Raw genomic sequence first — 20,600 nt, 5'->3', positions numbered from 1 at the left:
CTATCACAGCTGTAACGACACAGCGAATGGTGTCTTCCCTATAAGGACTATATCTGTCTTGTTTAGTGGTATATCCTCAACACTCAGCATTGTGTCTGACACAGAATAAGCTTTTGATAAATACTTATTGTTTGATCACTCATTCCCTGACTCAACTCGACAAATGCATCTAAAAAGCAAGCCAGATAGCATATGTTAAATGTCAAATGAGAGATGAAGAGGCGGTAAAGAACTTAGCAGAGGGAGGAGAATGATTTGGGACTTGAATTAGAGAAAGAGTTTGGAATACAAATACTGATGATGATGATGATGATGATGGTAGTTATCACTGAGAGAGGACTTTCTCTGTGCTAGGCAGAATGCTCAGCAAGTCACTAATCACCACCACTGCCATGCACACCACTGCTCTCTGCTGAGCTCCTCTTATGTCAACTGTTGCAAACACTTTGCATGTATTAACTCATTCAGTCACACCACAACCTACCGAGGGTAAGGGCCATCTTTTACAGGTGGGAAGACCGTGGCACAGAGAGGTTAAATTACTTCTCCGAGGTGACAAAGACAGAAGCAACAGAGCCAGGACTTGAACTTGGGTGATCTGATATTGGAGCCCACACTACTGACCATGACTCCATATTGTCACTATATTCTAGAAAATATACTCCCCTTCTGCTACATCCTTCTAGTAGCCTGCCCATTTCTAGTTAGTAACCAGCAGTAGTTAGGAACGAGTAGTTAGTAACAGTATTAACTGTGTACCTAGAAGCCAGGGTCACACTTGTTCCCAACACAGTATCACGCTGTTTTAGCTCATCACCTGGCAAATCAACACTAGGCTCTTGTGAAGACATACGAACAAGATTCTCCTTTCTTAGGAGTTTAGAAGCTAGTGAGGAAAACCATCACACGATATGTCACCTGGAGAACAGTTACCAATCAATACATCAAGAAGTGAAAAATCACAGTAATAAGTGATTAAATGCTAAAGGAGGGCATGATCAAAAGGTGGTGAGGATAAAAAGGAGAAATTGTCTGGAAGAAGACAGATTCCCTGAAGGAGGAGGAAGACACGGTCGAGAGAGGCGAAGAGACAGCATTCCAAGAAGAAATGCCGCTCAGAAAGAGATAATAATAATGCAGTCAGTCAGAACTGAGAACCTGAAAACAGTGGAATAGACTGAGTATGATATAGAAGAAAATGAGTCGTCTCTATAGTGGGTGAAGTACATGTGAATGTTGTAGTAATGTACTATATGGGAACAAAACTTGCCACCCCAAAATCTATCTCTTTGGCATGAGGATTATTTTTAAGAAAGCAAAGACTCAGGAAGAACTTCTACCTCCCCCTTAAATGCCTAAAAGAATTTAGATAAATGGCCTGTTCCAGGAAGAAGACTATCAGCAGAGATATCTACAAAGAATATGAGGTAGGTGTGGTTGCCTGGGGGGGAACTTAGCAAGGCCTGTCTGATCAAAGTCCTTTCTGTGTCCCACTGTCTCTGCATGGCATGGCAAACATTTGTTGACCAAACATTTGCCTTCCCCATCTTCCTGTGAATCGTTTTCCTCCCTTATGAAGTCCCAGAACTCTACCCCCTTCTCCTTAGCTCAGGATGGCATATAAACCTTACTCCACTTACTGTTGGGGAACCTCTTAGCCTTTGGGTTCCCAAACATACATAATCAAATTTGATTTTCTCCTGTTAATCTGTTTCATGTCAATTTAATTCTTAGACGAGCCAGAATAAGACAGAAAAAGGGAAGGAAAAATTTCTTCCACCTTGACAGTAACATCAATAGAACATAGGTCTTCCTCCAAATTCAAAACCTTGGCAATAGCTTATACTCTCAGACACCTCCCAAATCTGATATTGTGTTAGGAAGTTTATCATTTCTTCTTGAGAAAACCATTTCCTGAGGAACTGAGGCACAAAACTACTATGTAATTCGAAGGCAACCCTGAGCTCTGACTTGAGGATATTTATCTGGATGTCAGCACTACAAGGAGTGCCCAAAATTCTGTAGAACATATTCTGTAGGGAATATGTTGGAAGCATGCTAAATAAAGCCTTAAAAACAAGTAAGCAGAATGTCTGTGTTAGTAAAATGACTTACTTTGAGATGTTTATATAAGCAATAGCTACAGGGCAAAATGAGTTCAATCCAGGGCTAAGTAGTGTTATGATGGTGAAGTGGAGAGTGAAGCTGGGGCTAGGCAGAAATATTTCAAGTTTTATCACATCACTCAGCAGCCATGGGACAGATAAGACAACCCAATCACACACCTGAATCTGGGAATCAGGAATTTTATCAACTGCCTTCAAAATACACTAACATTCATTTAACCAAGCCTGTAATGGGCTCATTTAATTAATTTGGACCCATGAAATAGAATCACAGAACAATACCCACATGTACCCAGACAATGGGAAAGAGAACTGAAGAGCATGAACTAGCAACAGCAGAATCTATTGCTAGAGGAAAGTCTCTTTGGGAAAAGATGTCACTTTGCTTGGAAAAAACGCTCCTGGACTCCCTTAATTTTCTTCTCCTTCTTTTCTTTCTCTTTTTTTTTGAGGAAGATTAACCCTGAGCTAGCTGCTGCCAATCTCCCTCTTTTTGCTGAGGAAGCCTGGCCCTGAGCTAACATCCGTGCCCACCTTCCTCTACTTTATATGTGGGATGCCCACCACAGCATGGTTTGCCAAGTGGTGCCATGTCCACACCCGGGATCCGAACTGGTGAACTCCGGGCAGCCGAAGCGCAACGTACGCAATTAACCACTGTGCTACCGGGCCGGCCCCTCCTCCTTCTTTGAACAAAGGAAGAAAGTAAAAAATCATCAAAGCTCAGGAGACTTAAAGGAAAGCTAGGGCCTCATTTGCACGAATTCCTGTGTGTGAAGTCATAGTTACAAAAGGAATCAGAAGCGAACTAGAAAAATTTATGGCAGAAAACTTCCTGAAAACAGAACTCACTATGGTGATTTATCAAGTTTATCGATCATTCTGGAAAGACGTTTTACTATAAGAAGCCACAAAGAAAGAATCCCTAATAGTGCTCCACCTCCAGGCAAGTCACCTGATCAAACACGTCTTCAGAGGTGCTGAATTACAGAGCTGGGACACACTCACCAAATGTCATGACTGTGCCCTGCCTTCAAGGTTCAATCACTCTACCTCAATCTGCTATGGTGCCTGAACTTCCCAAAACAAAAGCCTGCTGGTGAATAAAATGGTAGGCCAAACAAGATACAGCAATAGAACCAGGCATTCTGCAGATAAAAGACACATATTCACTTTAGAATTCTTTCTTTTCTCTTTTTAAAAAGAACTTTCACAACCAAATGACCCTTCACATTTCCAGGCATACAGAAGCACTAAACCAAAGATTTTCAAAAGTTAATTACGTGATCTCTTACTGCCCAATGTTATAAATGGTTTTGTATTCCTCTCATTTCTGCAATTGCTTCCCGCTTAAAGGATAATTTTCAACCAGATAAAATCATGACTTTTATACAAATATAAAATGAACGTATCAAAAATTTTATTTTAACCCACTAATTAATAAAGGAATCAGAAAGGGATTAGAACTGATTCAAAGGAGAATCTGAAGAACAGACATATAAAGGCAAGAAGGAAAGCTGAAGTGAATTTGCTAAAGAGGCAAACTGTAGAGTAAAACTATACAGTGAAAATGAAAAGTTTGAAGTCATTTCCTCTACAAGGCAGAAATCAATTGTGTCTATACAGGGCCACATTTGTACAACAGGAATCATTTGCATCACCATTAGGCCTACACAAGTTAAATTCTCTCTCCACAGAGATGCAAAACAGCCCAGGCAGAAACAAAGGAACTTCTGTAGAATCAGATAACCACAATGGCTTTACCAGGCAGCACCCACAAGTCCACTGAAAGCATAGCCAATAATGTTGCCAGTTCCAAAGTCTTTAACAACTTCTGATATTTGCAACTCAATAAAAGAGGGAAGAGGCTATGTCCTAAATTTAGTGTCCTTTAGTGCAAAAAAGCCCACAAAACTACAAAAGGAGCAGAGCTCAGTCAAAAAGTGGATTAAATTGTAAAAGGAGCTGCTGAACATAACCACCAACTGTGGTAAATGCTGAAATACAGTCTTGAAAAAATTCCAGCATTTCTTTCCTATTTTCACTCAGAACCATGTGCAACCTGAGAAAGATAGATTTCTTATTCCCATGGTAAGCATAAATGCTTTCCGATTTCTTTAGAAGGAGAGGGGCATATCACTGCAGTTCTAGAGTTTGAATAGGAGAGCTTTACAAACAAGAACTGGCCACACAGGACTCGCAGGGCTAAAAGAACCACAGACAAAAGACGTGACAAACAGAAATGGCAAGCAATAGTATATAATGGAGTATACGAGGAAGCCATTGGGTATAAACCTAATTCAGCTTGGCTTTGTTTTTTCCAAAAAGGGCTTGACTGTGGCCATTGAGCAAGCATTGTATATCTGCTTTAAAACATTTACTACGGCAAGAACAAATGGCCTTAAGGTAAAGGTGCAACTTCCCCCCACATTGGCATTTCCTTAAGGATAAGCATCTTTCCTTAGGCTAGGAACTGACTGCTGTGCTCACCTTTGACCACCCAGTTCACCTGTGACCACTCACCCTGCTGTGTTCACTGAGACAGAAGACCTACCTGCTGTTTCCATCAATCGCTGTGCTGACAGAGCAGTGTCACGACTATTGTAAAAGGGACATTTCAATCCTATGTGAAACATCCTCTCTGGGGGGTATATAACCACTCTGTGCACCCTACTTCTTTGGTGCCCTTTCTTCCTTCAGGAAGAAAGCCCCAGGCCATGGTCCTCAGATTTTAGCTCAGAATAAACTCTCCCAAATTTTCATTTATAGATTGGTTATGGATTATTTTCGTCGACGGACAATAAAACAACGCCCTCAACCATCCATTAGGGAGGGCCGCCAGCTAAAGCCAACTCCCTGCCACAATCAAGGTCTCCTATGGACATCCGGACAGTCAACTCTTTTGCAGAGGGAGAGGGGGAAAGGGACATGGCGGGGTGGGGAAAGGGAGGAGAAGGAAGAAGGGAGAGAGGAGAGATTGGAGGATAGGAGATGAGAAGACATGACAGGAGGAGGGGGGGAAAAGAGGGGAGGGGAAAAGAAGAAAGGAAAAGGAGAAAGAAAAGAGCCTCAGCGCTCTCTGAAGCCTGGGAGAAACTTCCAGGGTAGTTCCACTTTGGCACCACAAGTGCCTTGTGCACAGGGCTGCAGAGCACGTTTCTGTGCTGTGAGAATCAAAGTCAATGAGCTGCACATTATGGCCCAATTGGAGTTCAAGAACCTTTGGGTAGGAGTAGAGGAAGAATGGAACAGAGAGTAATACTTGCCCCTAAATTGGCAAAAACTTGAGCTGCTCAGTTCAAGAAAGATGCAAGAAAACTGCAAAACGTTCCATTAGCACCAGCCATGGCTTTCCCACAAGAAGCCGTCAGATTTATGGAGCACATGTGCCTGCTCTAAAGAGCAAGGTCAGCAGACAGGTGGCAGGCTCTTGCAGGGCCCTCTGGGATCTTCCGAGTAGGAATTGCAGAGCCCAGCCATGGGGCCAGCGGCTATGGTGTGAATGGGGCTCTAGTGCTAAGCAACCCTTCCAGGTCCCATCTACCCACCACGCAGAACCACAGGCCTTGACCTTGTGTGGCTGGCACAAAGGGGACACTAGACTGTGATTCGAGGCTCCAGGAGCGTGAGAGGGAAGGGCTATTAAAACAAAACAAAACAAAACAATAAAGAAATGGGCATTTGTGCCATCAAATTATCAGGGATTAGAAAAACAAAAAGGTGGCTAGAAAGAACTTTAGAAACTTACTGGGCAAACCACTTTTTACTTCTGTTTAGCCAAAAATAATAGTATTTTTAAACTCTTCTATCGAGGTCCAACTCCACTGGGAGCCAAGGAAAGATAAATTCTGTAAAGGTCCCTAAGCCTCTTATAGAAAAGAGGACTGCTCCAAATACCCTGAGGAAAAGAGGACAGGGCTATTCAACTTGAAGAAGGCACTGAAAAACCAGGAACTGAAGGAAGAGGGCAGGAGGAAACGCTAGAGAAAATCCTGCCTATTTCTTTATCTACTTACTTATTTTAAAGGAAGACTTCTACCCTTTGTATTTGCAAGTTAGACTGTTACTGGTCAACTCTGCAAGTCTTCATGATATAATGGAGTAAAAGGGACCTGAAAATCTGACCCCCTCACACCCCACCCCCAGAGCTAGTCTTTGGATCACTCTAGGCCATGGTTTAAGCACATTCTTGTCTGTCATATTATGCATCTCCAACAACATCCGTCATAGACAGATAAGGGTCCAAAAAAGTTAGTATGTACCTGAGCAAAGAAAGCAATTTCCAAGTGAGCACAGCAGCAGTTAACAGAAAAGACAGAGATTTAGCGAAAGTAAGAATAGGAAGAGAGCAAACAAGAATGAAATTCACTGATGAGTTGTTAGGATTCCATATCACCAAAAGGCAGATAATGTTCAGGAGAAGGACAACCCCATTCTAGTAATCTGTCCCATTCTGGGACTTCTAGAAATATGACTGGAGAGGACAGGGTGCTGGTCTAGGCTCTATCCACTCCTAGGCTGTCAACAAACAAACATCATAACTCCTCATGCACCAGAGACGAATGAAAAGATAGAACAGGAAAGAGGAAAAGTGAAAGAGATACTATGACTCACTGAGCAACACTCACACACAAATGGGAGGAGGCGGAGGGGCGGGAGGTACTTGAGGAAATCGGTCTATGCTGGGTGCAACCTGAGGATGGGGAGCTCTCCTACCTGGGGACCATAATTGATTTGTCTGATTTACCAGAACAACAGTAAGCCATGTACCAGCCCGATTTTATTGCCTGTTTTACACTCTACATCTATAGGAGATTGTATTTATTACAGATCAGGCTACAGCAAAAACAATAATAAACCTAAGATGAGCAACAGCCTTATATTCCACTGATGCGCACATTCCAACTTTTTGTATGCTGGCAAGGGAGGAGAGACCGGATCTGGGAAAACCCAACCCCACTAATAATGAGAATGTGGATGTATGAAGTGAAGCAGTCACCACAGAACCATCCTCCAAGTCAAATCAGATCTAGTGCCAAGCCAGTCAAGCTCTTAGTCGGTTTCACATTCATAGGAAAGTCCTGGCCTGAAGGGAAACCAGACAATTATAGAAACGAGAGCAATGACCAGCACTTATAATATTCCATTTCCTTCACCTTGAAAAACTGGAAATAAAGGAAACTAGTAACTTCTTCAGGATGCAAATTACCAGACTGGCAGTACTTTTTTCCTTAGTGGTCACCCTAAAAACAGGTGTAAATGATGCATAAGAGCCAAGTTTAATAAAGCCTTAGCCAACAAGTGGGGTTCATGGAGTTGGTGTAACACACAGATGCTGTGCACCTTATGGAAAACACAAGAGTCAGTCAACATTAATATGAAAAATCGCCTGTATTAACAAAAACAACCTAAAAGTTGCAAGCCACCATAACATTTTCAAAAAGTAAAAAAACTGAAACGAGCTCTCAATATGGGAAGTGATGCAAGAGGCTCAACTGGGATAGCAGAACACAAAGTTAGAAAGTATGTTTAGTAGCCAATAAATGACCAGTCCAGTCCCAGGGAAAGCTGACAAGTGGACACAAAAAGCCCTCCTTGTTTCATCACCCAGAGGCTGGCATTTCACTTGCCAAAGCAGGTGGTCATCCTCTCACTCCTATGATTTCTTACTTCCCACCACAAGAAGTCAGCCAAGCAAGTCTTGCACTTTCTAAGACTCTATCTGAGGCTTTGTTTTTTCTTTTGCTGAGGAAGAGTCATCCTGAGCTAACATCTGTTGCCAATCTGTCTGTTTTTTCTTTTTGCTTGAGGAACATTAGCCCTGAGCTAACATCTGTGTCAATCTTCTTCTATTTTGTATGTGGGTCACCACCACAGCATGGCTGACAAGTGGAGCAGGTCTGTGCCCAGGATCCACACCTGTGAACTCAGGCTGCCAAAGCGAAATGCACTGAACTCAACCACTACGCCACGGGGCCAGCCCCTCCACTGAGGCATTTTAATGCACTCTGACCCTTCCTGGTGAAATCATTTTTAAAAATGCAAGAGAAGAGGGGCTGGCCCCGTGGCCAAGTGGTTAAGTTCGCACGCTCTGCTGCAGGCGGCCCAGTGCTTTCTTGGTTCAAATCCTGGGTGCGGACATGGCACTGCTCATCAGGCTACGCTGAGGCAGCGTCTCACATGCCACAACTAGAAGGACCCACAATGAAGAATATACAACTATGTACTGGGGGGCTTTGGGGAGAAAAAGGAAAAAAATAAAATCTTTAAAAAAAAATGCAAGAGAAGAAGTATGAACAATGGGGAGAAACTCAACTCCAAAAGTTGGAGGCCATTAAGACTAGAACTCCCACAATCACGATATAATCTCTTCCATACAGCACATTTGAGTGTGTTTAGCATACAAAATGTGAGGAGCTAATATATGTCATTTTTCTCCCCCAAGGATGTGTATTAGGGTGGGGAGAGGCATTGTGCACAAACACCAGTTTGCAGTCAATTAGGTTGGCAGCATATTGCATATACTGTTAGCTCAACAAAAACTTCCATTTATCACGACCTGCAACTAAGAGGAGGTGGATGGAGGGGAGCGGAAGGAGGGACACTTTAAAGATTAATGCCCACCTGTCCCTTAGACAGGAACATCACCAGCATGCTTCAGGAAGCTGAAAGCCCATACATCTCACTTAAATGGCACAAGGGCACCCAACACACACACATACTTAACACGACACCGTGACAGAAAGAAGGGAAGGTTAGAAGGGGGGAGACAAACCTCCTCTATTAGAGAGGGCACCAAAAAAAGCCTGCAATCTAAGCTGAATAATGTGTGATGAAGACAGACAAGGTCATTCTGACATCTGTTTAAATGGAACAGCTTTTCCACTTGTACTCTCCCACTTGCTCAAGCTTTCCTCTTTTATTTATGTGATAACTGTGGGAGACTTAACTGGCAATTATTTTTAAATAACACAAGAGCAAAGCAATTATCCAATATCCAGACAGAAAAGAGAATAAAGAAATGTAGGAAATGGAGCTACAGTTTAAGAAGAAGGGGCAAAAAAAAAAAAGGAAGAAAAAATACAAAGACAAGTTTTGTAAGATCCATTGCTACCATAAGAAAAAAACAAGGGGCCGGCCCCGTGGCCAAGTGGTTAAGTTCGTGCGCTCCGCTTCAGTGGCCCGGGGTTTCGTGGGTTTGGATCCTGGGCATGGACATGGCACCACTCGTCAGGCCACGGTGAGGCAGTGTCCCACATAGCACAATCAGAGGCACTCACAACTAGAATACACAACTAAGTACCTGGGGGCTTTGGGGAGCAGAAGAAGAAAAAAAAGAAGATTGGCAACAGTTGTTAGCTCAGGTGAAAATCTTTAAAAAAGAAAAAAATACGAAAACACCAAAATGCATCAAGGTAGGAGGTGGCATAAGATTCAAAGATAGCAATAAAGATCATTAAGATGCTCCACTGGCAGCTGCCAAAAGGACAGCCACGAAGTAAGTGCGCCTCTACCTCAAAACCTGCTGAAGCCTTTACCTCACTGCCAGTGGGAAAGCTGAGCAAGAACATGAACTCCACAGGCCAAAGGAGAGCACCATCCCTGAGGCTTAATTCAGCTTCTGGAAGGTCCTGAAGCGTGGGCATGACATAAGCTTTTGGATGGGTGTATCTGGCCCTCATGTGGAGAGGTCAGCATTGTGTTTTCCAAAACAGGTGCTTGTAACTTTTCCCCCTACAGTTGAACAGCTAAAATATTGCCCTTTGATTACTCCAACAGTAACGGGAGCACCCAAAGAATGACATTAAGGAAAACATTGTTGAGAATGCCACAGGAGATATATATAGAAATATATACATAAACAATAACTCAGCAAGGGAAGCCACAGAGAAAACAGGCCTGATACCATCACACTGGGAGAGTCGCACCTGGGGAGAGTCGCACCTGTTTCAATCAGCTTTAGCAGCTACACCTTAGTCACCTGTGGCTCACAGGCCATTAGCAACAGACTTCTGGGCTTCTCAGGACTCAGTTACAAAGAACGCATATCAATGTACTTCACTCATTAAACAGACACACAACTTCTTGACAGAAGTCCAATTAATGTAGGTAACACTGCTCAACTTGTAACCTGCAGTGACTGGCTACAGAGAAAAAAAAGTTCAACAGAATCCCATCGCTTACAATGAACAAGGTACTACTACACCCAGGCAAGGGAGAGCTGGCCAGACACATTTATTATAAGTAATCACAAAGACCAACAGGCAAAGCCTCAGCCAGGCTTAGGAACACAACCTAACAAGAAGATAATACACTCTAATTCATCACTGCTGTGGGCTAGGCTGAGGTCTAGAAGCTTTTGTTTACAGTAGCATTTTCTTCTTGGTGCCCAAGGCAAGCTCCCAAGTGTCTGAGCTAAGATTTCCTAGCCCTTTCTCTGTTATCTCCCCAGGGTTATGTGGTCCTCCCTACACATGACCTGGATCCCCTCCTTAACCGTTAGTGACTAGGGGAGTTGAAATGGATGGTGCATGCCCCAGGAACGGGGTGAATTGATGAGCCAGCCAACGAGCCTTCCCTGGGCACCCGATGAAAATCAAGGCCTGAAGCACTCACTGTGCCTAAGTTGGTTTTATTTCTCTCCATAGCAGTTGCTGCTCCCTGACACTGCCCACTGTTATTGTCTCCCTTTCCCACTTGCATGTAGGGAATTTATCAGTTTTGTTCATTGTTATATTCTTAGTGCCTAGAGCAGTTCCAGGCACAGTAGGCACTCACATACTTGTTGAATTAATGACTAAACCCTCTCAACTAACAAAGGTACCTATTAAGCCAGAAGAGATCCTAAATGTGCAAGGGTAACATCCTAATCACTACATAGTCATTTGGACATAGTCTTTTCAGAGCTCAAAAAAGTATCTGCATCCTCCATCCTTTTATATCATTTATATCTATTAGCTCAAAGGATGCTTACACATTTCTCCCATGCAGAGGGAACTAGAGGAAAAGAAGGCATGAGGAAATTATAATTCTTAAACTTGTCCTAAAATCTATACTTGACCTTTTTCCATTAAGACTCTCCAGTCATAGTGAGAATTAAACAAGGATTAAAAAAGGGTATTTTGGGGCCAGCTCCATGGCCTAGTGGTTAAGTTGGGTACACTCTGCTTCAGGGGCCTGGGTTCAGTTCCCAGGTGCTGAGCTACATGATAGATGGTGGCCATGCTGTGACGGCGATGGATATACAAAACAGAGGGAGATTGCCATGGATGTTAGCTCAGGGCAAATCTTCCTCAGCAAAAAAAACCAAACCAAACCAAACACACCCAAAAACAAGAGGTCTTTTAAAAATACAATTAGGAAGAAATACCTTCTAATCCACAACAATTAAAAAATGGAAAAGCAACACAGTAAGAGTTCAGGTGAAGAGACAGAAGGAGGTTTTAGGCCCTAGTTTGAATTCTGCTTTTTCCAGAATATAAAACAGGATCTCCATAGATGCATAAGCAGCCACTCTGGAAAAATTCACGTTCAGTGCCTGAAAACAAACAAGCTACAGAAAACACATAAGCTTAAGTCCTTTGGTGAATAAGCAGCCAAGCTCTTGGCACCTCTGAGCCACACAGCTCTATTCAGGGACACGACTCACCCCAGATATGTCTGCGACTCGGTGGATAGGCACTTCCTTCTTGCTATGCAATCCTTTGCCATTCTTAATAGCTCTGTAAAGGAAGAAGAAAAAACCCGATTAAAATACAAATCACACTGGGATGGGGTGGGAGGGTGGGAAAAGGGGGTGAGAAGAGAGGTCATTCACAGCGGGCTGTCACTACACAAGGCACAGCGCACAGTCCTGAGCAGCCAGGCTCTGCAGGAGTATCTGGTGGAGGGACGCGGCCTGCTCTCCTCCTGAGCCCAGTTACCAGTACTTGGCTGCTAGTTTCAGCTAACAGTGTGCCTGGTAATCAGACAGAGCTCTCAAACTTGTTTCCAAATTAAAGGCATTGTTCCAGGCACAAAAAGAAGAATCACTTGGAAGAGCACACTCCTAAGAAACAGAAGTAATAATGTTTCTTTCTGCGTTTATTCATATGAAACATTTTAAATGCAAAATATGTAGCTAGTGTTCCAATTCTAATGGAAATAAGTTCCTCCCAGGTGAAAAGATAAGTTACCCTGAATGAAGCAATATTGTACAGAAAAGTCATTTAACAGGAGGGGGAAAAATTAGCAAAGGCTACATAAGTGACATTAAGCCTCATTTCCGATGGTCTCAGGTTATAGTAACAGTGGATTTAGCAGGGGACTCTGGGACTCCGTCACACACCTGACCACTGGGTGGTTTGCTCCAATCTCCCACCTTTTATCTCCTCATCTGTTGAGCAGTAGCTTCAAGACAGAAGCCAAAGCATCACTAGGTCTGAACTCCTGTACCGATGAAGGACCACAGAATCAAAGGGTGAATCACTAAGTCACTCCACTCTTAGACACAGACCTTCAAGTGGCCTGCGAGCCTGCAGACCCAAGCAGGGAACATTTTTGTGTTGAGACTTAGAGAGATTCAGGGGTGTACCTGCTCTGCTAACTAGACTTGTTAGGGTTTCCAAATTTCAGAGAAAGGGTAGAGAAAACCGCCCAGATCAGGGTCAACATGTCAGACTCTCACACCAGCAGCCACACTCCTACTTTTTCCTCCTCAGGCTCTTACCTGACGACCAGAAGTAGAGGACACTACTCTGCAGGTGTTTCTTTTGGATTTTTTTTTTTTTTTTTTGAGGAAGATTAGCCCTGAGCTAACTGCTGCCAATCCTCCTCGTTTTGCTGAGGAAGACTGGCCCTGAGCTAACATCCGTGCCCATCTTCCTCTACTTTATATATGGGACGCCTACCACAGCATGGCTTGCCAAGTGGTGCCATGTCCGCACGTGAGATCCAAACCGGCGAACCCCGGGCCGCCAAAGCAGAACGTGTGCACTTAACCACTGCGCCACCGGGCTGGCCCCAAGGGTCCTAACTTTTTAAATCAAACTCACAAACCAAACTGGCTGGGCGTTGCTTAGTGCAAAGTGGTGCGGTCGTATTTCTTATGAGCTCAGGTCTTTCTCATCCTTTGCTCACCACTCCCTCCATCCCAGGGGATCCATCTCTCACTTAACTGATCTGAAGTGCCTTCTCTTCAGAAACAAACAAACGCTTTCCTTACTATCTAGTTTCCATTCCATGATAAGAGTAAGAAATCAAAGTGCAGAATTAACAAGAAAAAAAAATGTATATCATATGCTCACTCTGATCTGAACTGCACCTTCAAGCCCCTTGAACCCACAGTTCCTCCTGAATTTGAAGCAAAGGCTTCAATCAGCTTTAGAAATTGCAAATGGGTCAGAATTTTTCCTTTCACAGCTTACTCCAGTGATTGATCATTCACGGAGCCTGTCAATGATCACAGACCAGGGCTGGTTTTCAAGGTTGGTCCCTGGTCCCTTGGGATTTGCAAGCTAACCGCAGATCCAACTCTCCCGCCTCCCGAAACCCTGCATTCATCTGCCCGTGCCCTGTTTCTACAGCCTCCTCTGCCACCAACAGGGTCTCCCCATTTTGCAGCCATAAACTCGAAGGAACAGCCTTGGAAATGAAGCCTCTGTGAGGCAAGGCAAGCTCCTGCCATCCCGACTGTAACTCGCCTTCTTCAGGGTGAGGCCTGCCAAGCTTTCTGCACAGCCTCTGGGGGCACAAAACGCCGATAGCCTTATCCTCTTCTAACAACAAGGACAACCAAAATAAATGGACCTGCCCTACAAACAGACGGTTTCATGTGAGAGCACTGCTGAACCCGTGGCTTGTCCTGGGGGCTGGAGAGCGTCTCATATACCAAGAGGAAAAAAAGAACATGGCCTGAGCAGTAAGTCAGAAAACAGAGGTTCTCAAGGCAAAAGCAGTGAGGTGGTAAACTAACATTCTGCTTTCTTTCTGTGACCCCAGAGTAGCTCGGTGCCATAAGCAGAAACTCAGGACTTAACCAAGATTAAACATGCTATCTAAAGGAACAAAAACCAATACCCCGAACCAGAAAACATGGATAATACTGTACATATAACATTTAAAAACAACCAAATTCTTTAAAATTTTCTTAATGTTAAAAAGAAAAACTTATTTACGCTCTCTACCTTATTCCTAAAAAGGATATTATCAGATACTTATTTGCATTCAGGCATACATTTTGGAGAACTGTTCAAAGACTTCATCTTTTCATACTTTAGATATGATTGCTAAATTAGATCAATTTCAGGCATATACAGGAGGCAACAAGAAAGCAGCATTGTAACATCATACATATAAACTGAGAAATAGCACTTATTATTAGTTCCTAACAAAATACAGGCAACATTGAAAGTTTATAATTTGTAAATACTAAGTACAAATAATGCCCACGTAGGAAGCACTCTGAAGTGTGAATAGTACCCCAGACCTGGACTAAACAGTGAGAAAATTTAGTCTGAGAAATTAGCTAAATGGCCTAGTTTAGCTGGGTCCCCCCTTCCCTGTGCCGAGGCTGCTCTGGTTCTTGTTTCTCTACTGATGCAATGACCCCGAGTGAGCCGTCCCCAGAAAACCGCTTCAGCCTGACCCAAGGCTGATGCCACAACAAGAGCTTCACCTCCTTGAGAGTATCTGGGGGAAGTGCCCAGTGTAGAAATTCATGCACGTATCTCAGAGAGGTAATGAGCAAACACCAAGAGTGGTGGAACTGCCACGTTCTTTGCCAAAGGGAACATTCATCTTTGTTCCAGGACTATACACATATATGACATGACTGCCTACTAACAGTTGTATGTATGGTAAATAAAAAAGTGGAGATCCAGGTTCTGCTACCTTGTCACTACTTCTCAGTGGGGTTTCCCCTGCATCTTACCTAACCCAGTTTCTCTGGGCCAGGTTTGGCTAGCTCCCTCTTTGAGCTCTGGGAGGGTAGTCAGGTACGAGGTTTGCTTCCACTGATACCTGCTCCACAGAGCAGACACCAACTCCCCTCCCCACACTCCTCTCTCTGCAGGCCGCAACCACAGCTCAACATCCCTTTTCATTAGGCAAGGAATGAAACGCCTGACTTCTAAACTTCTCCTGCTGTGTCTGCTTAATAGCTGCTTTCCCACAAAGGCAGGCTGGTGCTCAGGCCTGCCAGGAGAAAGGAAGCAGTGGGGCAGAACACAGCCTGCTCCTCTCAGAGGCTTTCTTCTCCAAGCAGCAGCAGTACAAAGATGGCAAAGAGCAGTGGTGTCAATAATGGACAGAAATCATCACCAGCCAGGAAAAGTGAGTATATGTCCACCACCATACAAAGAGGTAACAAGGCAGATGAGGGATGAAAACTGAGCTTTCTAGGTTGCTTCTAGAAGCTACACTGTGGGAGAAGAACCCGATCCAGATCATTGGAAAACACTTTTCTTTCTTTAAATGTTTGCAATTCTCCTGTATGAGATGCTAGTGCCTTCCCACTAAATGATAAAGCCATCAACCATGCAAAGCCAAGTAAGGATGTTGTTTAAGTGAGATCACCCCTACTGCCTCAGCACGACAGGATTAGGATCTCAGCACCCTATATGCAAAGGAATAGTTTCCCCTTAGGTTTTGGTTTCTCTTGTTCAGGCAGAAAAACTTAACAACCAACCCTCTCCAAGGCACACACCTTAGCACGACTGACACTGTATGTCATCAGTTTATCTTGTGCCAACAAACAGGCCATGATCTTAATTCCAATTCAATGATGGTAGATAGTTATTTTGAACAAATATTTTTGTGTTTACAAAGAAAGTCAAAGGATTTATGGGTAGACCTAACCTTACCCCAATCATACAGTAGTTGTCATCTCAGTAATTCTTAACCTGGGGACATAAGTCAGCTTCACATAGGAGCCAGGGAGTGTCTATGAACTATTCTGAAATGGTAGGAGAATTATATATGAGAATTCTTCTGGGGAATAGGAACTTCCAGAGTTTCACAAAAGGAAGTACCTTCATTCATAAAAGGGATCTAAAGAAAATAAAGGCTTGGAAAGCAGAAATGACATGCAATGCAGAGGAAGAAGGGAAAAGATGAGGCAAGGGAGGCTATGCAGCCCCTGCATCCGTAATTTTGTCCATAATTTCCCTTAACAACGTTTTCTTGGTAACCATCTTTTCTTGGTAACTAGGAACCCAAATGGCCCTTAACTCTGCTTCTGCTTTAGCACCTACATCTAAAACTTCCTTCCTTCCTAACTGTACTCACCCGGCTCTTTTGTAACCCTCTTGGGCCAGGCCTTGGCCAATTTATTCCAAAATAACATCAGGAAGATTTTAACTAAATTCACTCAATCCTTTTGATACTGCACACCACTGCTGCATGACTTTTCCATAAAAATCCATTTCATCATTTTGTTCCCTTACATATACGCATAGCAAAGACCACCAGCATGTGAGATCAAGTGGAAATTATAATGCTTGGCTTTCATGGGCCTCTACCATGTGATCCCAGTTTATATCTGCACAAGATTTCCACCTTACTCCTTCTAATCCAATTAGGTCCATTTTTTCCATGCCCCACACATGCAAGTTATTCACTATATATGTCCTTCCAGGTCCACACTAAAGAATGAAAAGAATGATAGGTTACCTGTAGCCTTAACCTCACCACAATCCTAAAATAGTTGTCACGTCAAGATTTCTTGATCTAGGGTCCTAGATGAGGGGCACTTTGGATGCTGGGAGTTATCCATGTGCTACTTTGAAATGGTAGAATTATATATATACTTATAGATAAATGTGTGTGCATGCACATGTGTATCATTCAGTTCAGTATGAATTATAAACTACAATATATTATTTTCAAATTGTATCATGTGTTAATCTTTATTTCTATAGCTAGACTGCAGGCCTTTTGAGGATTAGGATTCTGTCCTTAATATTTGTTATGGTATTCAACACAGAACTATGGTCACACAGTTATAAAAACTCAGGGTCACCTAGTTCAATTATGGTGTGCCTAGTAAAGCTGAACAAATGCTTGGTGACTAATGCAGATCGCTGAAAACATTTCAAATCCGAGACACGGATAATGCCAAAGTGACTGGAGGGCAAAAGACTGAGGCTTGCTGGCTCTCCTGGAGGCACAGTTTCATGGTACAAGCTCCAGGGCTCAGGCATGTTGGTTTCAGCATTTGGAATGGTACAAGGCAGAAGAGCTTAAAGCCTGACCTCTGGGTAGAAGCACAACTGCATCACGAAGAAAAGCCTCACATTCCCCTCCTCAAGTCTCCGAGAGCCAGAGGAGATGGGCAGGACCTGAGTGGCAGTGAGTGGCAGCAAAGCTCTGACCACCATAAATGAAATAGAGCCAAGTAGCAGGTTTTTAAAAAAGACCTACTAGACAATGCAGGATAATCGACTAAGGAGAAAGGAAAATAATTCTAACAGAAAAGATTAAAAAGCAAAATGAAGAGTGAATAACTTGCTACACTTCTAAAGCACCTCTCAGACTCTGTTTCAGGTTGCACTGATGAACGCGGTGTTTCAGCATCAACCAAATACAGACAGCAACGAAACACAGCAGTAGTAAACAATTCCTTTGGGCTTTCTACTGGTTCCTTGGCAGGGGAGGAAGCAACGGAGTCCTGACACTCAAAATAAGATACAGAGCAGGCACAGGTGCAGAATGGTAGGTGGGGGTGCTAAGATCACGCAGCTGCATTTTCAATGAAGTCAGAATTACCGATAAGATGGAGAGCACACAGACTGGAAATGAGGAAATTGAGTCCTACAGTCAAGGGGAGGTGGGTGGACTAATGAGCCAGTAGATATTACGAGGCAGTGAGGCAAATAACAAAGACCTCTAGGCTATCATCTCATCTAAAACTAATATGAGAAGAAATGCAGACACATGCTATTGTGCTAGGGTGTCATAACAGATCTACAGTGCTTAGGTAAGAGGGGGAAAATAGTGAGTTGCGTGGCAGAGAACAAGTGGAGAAGAGGCATCACAATGCTAGATTAATGGGAAACACAAGCAAATTCCACTGTCCCAGATGAGGACCGAAGGAGAAATAGGTAGAAATGGTCACTATCAGTCTAAAGTCTTCTTGAAAGGACAAGGTCTCAGAAAGGTGAAATTAGATGCAATGATAGTTCAAAACTGCCTCAATTGCATTGGTTTTATAACTTTCCACGTCCTCATCACAAAGCCAATACTGGGCTATCAGGAAAAAATCTAGGGAAACAATCACTAATTCTATTCCAAGATAAAAGCATCATTAACATAACTTCTGAGTACGCATATACACATATCTTCCCACTTATACTTTAAGAAAACTGGAAAAAGTTTGGCCTCTTTGCCTCACCCAGAAGCAATAACTAAATGAACACTTCCTTTATGTTATTAATTTTAACATCATTTTTAATAGCTGCACAGTAAATCCATCATATGGATGTTAAATTATATTCCATAATTTAACCAATCCTCTATTGCTAGATATTTATGCAAATAGAATACTTCTTAGTATTACCAACAATGCCACAAGGAATAACTTTTTAAAAAACTGTTGGGTGCCTTGCAAATTATTCCTTAGGATAAATTCACAGAAGTGGCTCTGCAACAAAGCAGTATTCTGTTTTCCATCTTCCTTTCCCAAGGCAAACCAGACAGACTATGTCTTGCCTCAAGGACTCTACTTGTGGAAACCCGTTTGATTTAGGTGTTCCTTCCCCATGCGGCCGAGATACCCATTTACATTTCTACTCCAACAATTATATTTGCAACTATTTACATGCTCATCTAAATCCCCAATAGACAGTGTGTTTTGGTTTTTATCCCCAATCTACCTGATAAAATATTTGTTACTGTAACATGAGCAAATCAGAGAAAATCTTAATGTGTCTTCTGAGTGAAAAGCAACAGACTTACTGTTTGGAAATGGTTTTTCCAATGTGAGCTACACTGACTGAGACCTTGCCTGAAAAGATTTACTGCCATCTGCTAGAGATCTGGCTCTCTGAACTTGATGCAGAAGCAAGAAGAATGGGAAGTAATCCTTTTCAACTTCTGGGCCAAAAGCTGGAGGGGGCCTCAGGGGCAGCTTCAGATAAAACAGAAACGCACAAGAGAGTTTCCAAGAAATTTAGATGCAAAGAATCCTGCAAATGAAAGAAAACTTATAAAGCTGATTTCTTCTTTAATGGTAGCTATAACATTCTGCACATTGGTGTATCAATGATTAATTATTCAAACTACAGCCCTGAGAGAAGTCCGAGGATTAGTGGAAAAGTAGCAGAGGGATATCCATGATGGAGACTCAACTCTCCAACCCACTCGGCCACCTGACACTGCAGATGAGCAAAACCAAGCAAGCACAGCAACACTCATGATTTCACATTAAATTAGCCAAGAGCTGGGGGAGGCTACTCAAAAGAAATCAAATTAAGGAGGCATGAATGCAGAGAGCATGAGGAAGGGGATGGAGACGAGAGTCAAAGGGAATAAAGAGCTGTTCAGCTGGCTTGCTGGGAACAAGTGTGGCTGTGACCACAGGGAAGGCACTAGTAGGACAGAAGTCTAAAGCTAGTCCATTCCATGGCTTGTTCTCCATTACTTATAATCATGACTGTAATTCCAATTATAACAAAGATGATTAATCTGCCAGAAAAGGACACACATTTTGATTTGTTTCACAGTGGTCAGCAATTGTTCAGGGCAGTGATTTCAAATTTTAGTGTGCATCAGAATCACCTGAAGGATATGCTAAAAGAGATTGCTGGGACTCAACTCCAGAGTCTCTGATTCAGTAAGTCTGGGGTGGGGGTAGATTTAGGGGTACCTGAGAATTCACATTTTGAACACGTTCCCAAGAGACAATGATGAGGCTGGTCTGAGGACCATACTTTGAGAACCACTGGTTTAGGGAGTCAAGTTGTAACACGTTCAAAAGAGTCAAGGGTCAAGTGTTACCACTTTACTGTCACAACTTATTATGGATTAAAATTACATTCCCAGTATGATAATCTTCAAATGTATTTTGAAACCTCAAGTATTTAGGGGTTGTGTGAAAGGAGCAAAAACCTCTTACTCAAGGGAACAGTGAGATGGAAGAGAATGGACAAGCTGCTCTGGGCAGATAAATGATTGCAGCTAATCTGTGGGGAATGGGAGACTGAAAAACCAAATCATCTAGGAAGGTTAGTATAGAATGACCTCTGCTGAAGGAATACAACCAGTGCAGACTAAAGATTACACAAAAGATCAGGCAGGGAGGATTTCTTACTACAAGTTCATTATTAGACCATGACCTGCAGAACTACCCATAGCTTTGTATGCAACGTGGCAGATAAATCTAATGGATTCTAAGTTCACCCCAAAGCCCTCACACTCGTCATCAAGATAAGTCTCACAGCTTAAGTTCTATCAGGAGGAACCGGGGGTGGGAAGGGAAGAGAGGGATAGGATGAAGAG

General features: G+C 42.9%; 1 protein-coding gene across 2 annotated transcripts in view; it reads right to left on the bottom strand.

The window, feature by feature from the left end:
- Nucleotides 1-20,600, bottom strand: part of SND1 (staphylococcal nuclease and tudor domain containing 1) — a 407,603-nt gene that overhangs the window by 161,429 nt on the left and 225,574 nt on the right. For both annotated transcript variants that reach the window (XM_070512822.1, XM_044754776.2), the window contains one exon: nt 11,776-11,848. In XM_070512822.1, the coding sequence (XP_070368923.1) occupies nt 11,776-11,848 (73 nt within the window). The remainder of the gene's footprint in view (nt 1-11,775; nt 11,849-20,600) is intronic.

This window comes from Equus asinus, chromosome 1 (genome assembly GCF_041296235.1).
Source record: "Equus asinus isolate D_3611 breed Donkey chromosome 1, EquAss-T2T_v2, whole genome shotgun sequence".
Classification (NCBI taxonomy): Eukaryota; Metazoa; Chordata; class Mammalia; order Perissodactyla; family Equidae; genus Equus; species Equus asinus.
This window is presented reverse-complemented; position numbering and strand designations above follow the sequence as displayed.